This window comes from Cherax quadricarinatus, chromosome 29, assembly GCF_038502225.1.
Source record: "Cherax quadricarinatus isolate ZL_2023a chromosome 29, ASM3850222v1, whole genome shotgun sequence".
NCBI classification, from domain to species: domain Eukaryota; kingdom Metazoa; phylum Arthropoda; class Malacostraca; order Decapoda; family Parastacidae; genus Cherax; species Cherax quadricarinatus.
Genome location: NC_091320.1, coordinates 16,815,880 through 16,821,647, shown reverse-complemented (window position 1 = coordinate 16,821,647; position 5,768 = coordinate 16,815,880). Strand labels below are relative to the sequence as shown.

At 40.6% G+C, this 5,768-nt stretch overlaps 1 protein-coding gene across 4 annotated transcripts in view; it reads right to left on the bottom strand.

Annotated features, from left to right (window-relative positions):
- Maf1 (repressor of RNA polymerase III transcription Maf1) overlaps window positions 1-5,429 on the bottom strand; it is a 259,357-nt gene extending 253,928 nt beyond the window's left edge. The window contains exon 1 of one of the 4 annotated variants that reach the window (XM_070089627.1): window positions 5,175-5,429. In XM_070089627.1, coding sequence (XP_069945728.1) covers window positions 5,175-5,296 — 122 coding nt within the window. In that variant the 5' untranslated portion in view covers window positions 5,297-5,429. The remainder of the gene's footprint in view (window positions 1-5,174) is intronic. The other 3 variants (XM_070089625.1, XM_070089626.1, XM_070089628.1) reach the window with 3 other exon arrangements.
- Between the last annotated feature and the right edge of the window lie 339 nt (window positions 5,430-5,768).

Here is a 5,768-nt window from a genome sequence, read left to right as displayed (position 1 = left end):
AAACGTTATCCCTGAAGGCAAAGAAGGGAATGTACGAGAGTATGGTGGTACCAACACTCTTATATGGGTGTGAAGCATGGGTTGTAAATGCTGCAGTGAGGAGGCTGAAGGCAGTGGAGATGTCATGCCTGAGGGCAATGTGTGGTGTAAATATTATGCAGAGAATTTGCAATGTGGAAATTAGGAGGTGTGGAGCTACTAAAAGTATTACTCAGAGGGTTGAAGTGGGGTTGTTGAGGTGGTTTGGTCATTTAGAGAGAATGGAATAAAGTAGAATGACTTGGAGAGCATATAAATCTGTAGAGGAAGGAAGGCAGGGTAGGGGTCATCCTAGAAAAGGTTGGAGGGAGGTGGTAAAGGAGGTTTTGTGGGCGAGGGGCTTGGACTGCCAGCAAGCGTGTGCGAGCGTGTTAGATAGGAGTGAATGGAGAAGAATAGTTTTTGGGACCTGATGAGCCATTGGAGTGAGAGTAGAGTAATATTTTGTGAAAGGATTGAGGGAAACCAGTTAGCAGGACTCAAGTCCTGGAAATAGGAAGTACAATGCCTGTACTTTAAAGGAGGGGTTTGGGATATTGGTAGTTTGGAGGGACATCTAAACTGTCGTATCTGAGCGCTTCTGTATAGACAGTGATTATGCATGAGTGATGGTGAAAGTGTTGAATGATGACAAAAGTTTGTTCTTTCTTTCTGGGTCAGCGTGCCTCAGTGGGAAACGAAAGAAGTGTTAAAAAGCTTTTACCTAGGCCAGTCCAATAATTGAAGAAGATTCAGTAAGAACCAATAAAACAGGATTGAAGGATGTGCACCCACTGCATTCCCTTATGTCTACGTCAATATTTACTCATCGCAGCATATTTATACCTTTGATATACCTTTGAAGAATTTCGAGAGTACATCTACTCTCTGAGCCCGGCCATGGGCCAGGCTCATCTGGTGCTCGCCTGGTCAACCAGGCTGTTGCTGCTGGAGGCCTGCTGCCCGACATATCCATCACAGCCTGGTTGATCTGGCACCTGAAGATACGTGTCTAGTTTCCTCGGGACCCCGGATGTTGATACAGTGTTCCCTTATTGTCCCCACTGCACCCCTGCTCCTCACTGGGTTTATTTTACACTTCCTCCCATATCTCTCACTCCAATACGTATGCTGTTATGGCAGTGTGCAGATTTGGGACCAAGCCCTCAAGTACCTTCCAAGTATATATTATCATGTACCTCTCTCTCCTCCGCTCCATTGAGTACATGTTCAAGACTTGCAGGCGTTTCCAGTAGTTTAGGTGCTTTACTGGCTCAATGTGAGCCGTAAACGATCTCTGTATTTGTTCCAGCTCCGATATTTCTCCTGCCCTGAACGGGGCTGTCAGCACTGAGCAATATTCTAAGTGAGGGAGCACTAGCGATTTGAAGAGTGTCACCATCGGCATTGTTTCCCTTGTTTTGAAAGTTCTCAGTACCCACCCAATCATCTTCCTGGCTGTCGTGATCTTTGTCTTGTTATGGTCTTTACAAGAAAGGTCTGCTGACATAATTATTCCTAGGTCTTTTACGTGTTCCTTACGTTCTATTTGGTGACCCTCTTGAGTTTTGTATATAGTGCTCCTTTTGAGTTCTTCATTCTTTCCATCCCTAAGCAGCTGGAACTTATCACCATTGAACGTCATGTTGTTTTCCACTGCCCACTGGAAAACCCTATTTATGTTTTCCTGTACTTTTTCAGTGTCCTCTACCGTACTGACTTTCATGCTTATTTTAGTGTCATCTGCAAGTGATGATACAAAAGTGTGCTGGGTGTTTTTGTCTATGTCTGCTATGAGGATGAGGAACAGCAGAGGTGCCAGGACAGTGCCCTGAGGCACTGAGCTTTTGACCTCGCTGATGCTGGATTTTGCCCTGTTCACTAAAACTTTTTGTGTTCTGTGTGTTAGGAAACCAAAAATCCATCTGCCTACCTTCCCCGTAATGCCCATGGCCTTCATTTTGTGCGCTATCACTCCATGATCGCATTTGTCAAACGCCTTTTCAAAATCTGTGTAAATCACATCTGCATTTTGGTCGTCTTCCAGTGCCTCCGTAATTCTGTCATAATGGTTCAGCAGCTGTGACAGACATGATCGTCCTGTTCTAAAACCATGCTGGTTCGGGTTATGTTGGTTGTGCTGCTCCATGAAATTTGTAACCTGCCATCTCATCACTCTTTCCAAGATTTTTATGATGTGAGAGGTTAGGGCTACTGGTCTGTAATTTTTAGCTAGTACTCTACTACCTCCCTTGTGCAAAGGAGCTATGTCTGCACTCTTTAACTCTTTCAGGGTCGACAGGCCCTGTCAGAGACTTGTTCTCAGGGTCGGCCAAATTTCAAAAAAGAAAAAAAATTTATTTTTTTCTTATGAAAAAATAGTTTATTTTTCTAAACATTATAGGCTAAACAAAAAATTTTTACCATCAATACTTACTGAGATATGGAGGAGTGAAGTTGACAAAAAAGGGGTACCATGTGGCAACATCGCCGACTGCCATCACCCGGTATTCTTTTATTTACTTTATGTACTAATTTCTATTATTTTTTAATTTTTCTTTTTCCAAGTAACTTTTATGGACTGTGAGACCAATATGATCAGTATTTTGTAAGTTATTTCTTTTTCAATACTACACAATAAGGGCGTAAACACTGTTGTCATTGTTTTGTTTACAAAAAATATTTACACAAACAAACGATATGAAATGTTGTTTATTACAATTTTTCTATATTTTATATACACATATACAGTCACAGGGAATGTTTCTAGAAGTTGTGCAGCCTGTGGAAGTCTTTGAAACATGGTGTCATGCACAGTGGTATTTTACATTCCTCACACATAAAATGAGTGTCAAAACCTCACCAAAACCTTGAAACTCATCTTCACTGGCACTTCCATCTGTATTAGAACTGTCACTAAGGAACAAAAGTGTCCCAATTCGCCGAGGAGTGAGGAACTTCTTACCGCTAGGCATGGTGGACATTGTTTACTAAGATGGCGTTCCCACAATGCACCACTGGGTCCCAGATTTTTTTTCTACCGCGCACACCCACCACACACACCCATTCTCTCACAACTAGGCCTACCAGCCTTTTCCCGCGAGATCTGACAGCACTAGAATTTATGTGTACCAGTACGTCAAAAAACCCTGCGTGTAAGCCGTATTAGTACGGCCGAAACCCTGAAAGGGTTAAGGCTTCCGTTATTTCACCTAGATTTAAGCTCTTTCTCCAAAGAATACTGAGGGCTCGTGCTAGTGGTACTTTGCACTTCTTTATAAATAGAGCATTCCACGAATCTGGTCCAGGTGCTGAGTGAGTGGGCATGTTTTCCACTTCTTTTTCTAAATCTATGGGATTTGTACTAACATCAGTTAGTTGGTCTGTGCGGCCTTCTGGAGTGAAAAATATTTCTGTATTTTCTACCTTGCTGTCATTTAGTGGGTTGCTGAACATTGACTCATACTGTTCTTTTAGGATTTCACTCATTTCCTGTTCATCGTCAGTATATGAGTCTCCTCTCAGTAGTGGTCCAATTCTACAGGCAGTTCTTAGCTTGGATTTTGCATAGGAATAGAAATATTTTGGGTTTCTTGCAATATCCTGTATGGCCTTTTGTTCCCTTTGTACTTCTGTGAGGTATGACATCCTAAGTTTTTGCTCTAATTCAGTGATCTCTCTGCTAAGTCTATCTTTCCTCTGTTGTAGCATATCAGTGTTTTTAGGTTCAGTAACCAGTTTTCTTCTTCTGTACCATCTCCTACGCTCTCTCTCTATATCTGATCTTCCTCTGGGTTTCCTCAATGGTACATGTTTCATACATACTTTGTATGCTTCTGTATTCAGTTTCTCTAGGCACTGGTGGGGATTTAGGGTGCTCATGTCTGATTCCCAGGGTGTGTCTGATACCTCTTGGAAATTAGGAGAAGGTGTGGAGTTAATAAAAGCATTAGTCAGAGGGCACAAGAGGGGTTGTTGAGGTGGTTTGGTCATTTAGAGAGAATGGATCAAAGTAGAATGACATGGAAAGCATATAAATCTATAGGGGAAGGAAGGAGGGGTATGGGTCGTCCTCGAAAGGGTTGGAGAGAGGGGGTAAAGGAGGTTTCGTGGGCGAGGCTTGGACTTCCAGCAAGCGTGCGTGAGCATGTTAGATAGGAGTGAATGGAGACGAATAATACTTGGGACCTGACGATCTGTTAGAGTGCGAGCAGGGTAATATTTAGTGAAGGGACTCGGGGAAACCGGTTATTTTCATATAGTCGGACTTGAGTCCTGGAAATGGGAAGTACAATGCCTGCACTTTAAAGGAGGGGTTTGGGATATTGGCAGTTTGGAGGGATATGTTGTGTATCTTTATACGTATATGCTTCTAAACTGTTGTATTCTGAGCACCTCTGCAAAAACAGTGATAATGTGTGAGCGTGGTGAAAGTGTTGAATGATGATGAAAGCATTTTCTTTTTGGGGATTTTCTTTCTTTTTTGAGTCACCCTGCCTCGGTGGGTGATGGCCGACTTGTTGAAAAAAAAAAAAATTCTATGGTTGTTAAAATTAAACTTACTGAACATCCCGTCTCTAACTTTAGCGATGCAGTTGAGGGTGTTATGTTGAAGACATAGTTCAACATAAGGGACACGTGCTTAATGAGAGATCTGAGAGCCAGTGAAAGGGTTAATAACCTTTTTAAGCAATATTCATCTTCATTCAAACATAAAGAACATGGATTTATTCTATTTATCTTGTACAATTGTGGTACATTTTGCTAACCAATATCTTTCTAGTAAATACTCCAGTTTTAATATTTGCAAACTTTTTCCTTAGTAGCTTATAAACTTATTGTACATTATAACAGGTAATAGATCTACAGCAAGACTGACTAATGGCTTATAACCCATAACGGTACCAAAGTGAACCTAAAACAAAGCATTTTCTGCCTGTCAATGTTTAAAGATTTTAATACTGAACCAAAAACATTTATTATGCAGCACAGATTACCATAGATTTGGTTTTACATATTAGCAGGGAACAATTTTGGAAACAAGCATTCTGCACAATAAATCAAATTATTTAAGGTTACTCTACATTCATTCAAGCTTTTTTAATAAAAAGCAACAAAATAAAAAAAAATATACCATCCATTTCCACTGTACGTACTTATTAAGGGAATGTGGCGATGATGCCCCATCCATGGACTGAGGTGGCGAAAGTGCCTGAAGGTCATTCATGCCAGAGAAACTGTGGAACCTCTTGTACAGTGCCTTCTCTTGACCCACCATCTTGCATGAGTAACTTTCCAGTCTGCAAAATGAAACATCATTAGTACATTAAGAATAAAAAGACAATACTGTGAGCAGAGCAACACACAAACAACTCACACTTAAGAGATTAAACCTTACGATGACATTTCAATTATGACATTTTGTCATAAGTTTGTGTCCTGAGTGTGGGTTATTTGTGAATTAGTTTGGAAAATAATGCTGCAAATGCATTTTCAAAAGAACAAATTTTTTACTTGAAGAATCAATACTTGCAGATATGTACATGTATATGAAAATCCAACTTCCATAGTATGCCGTATGTTCAAACATTCAACTGAAAAACAAACAAGAGTATGTGTACTTCAACACAGGCATTAATTTAGTTTCTTAAAATTACATATACAGTAGGGCCCCACTTATATGGCAGGTTAAGTTCCAGGCCACTGCTGTAAAGTGGAACACCTTTTTTTTTTCCACTTATAAATGCATA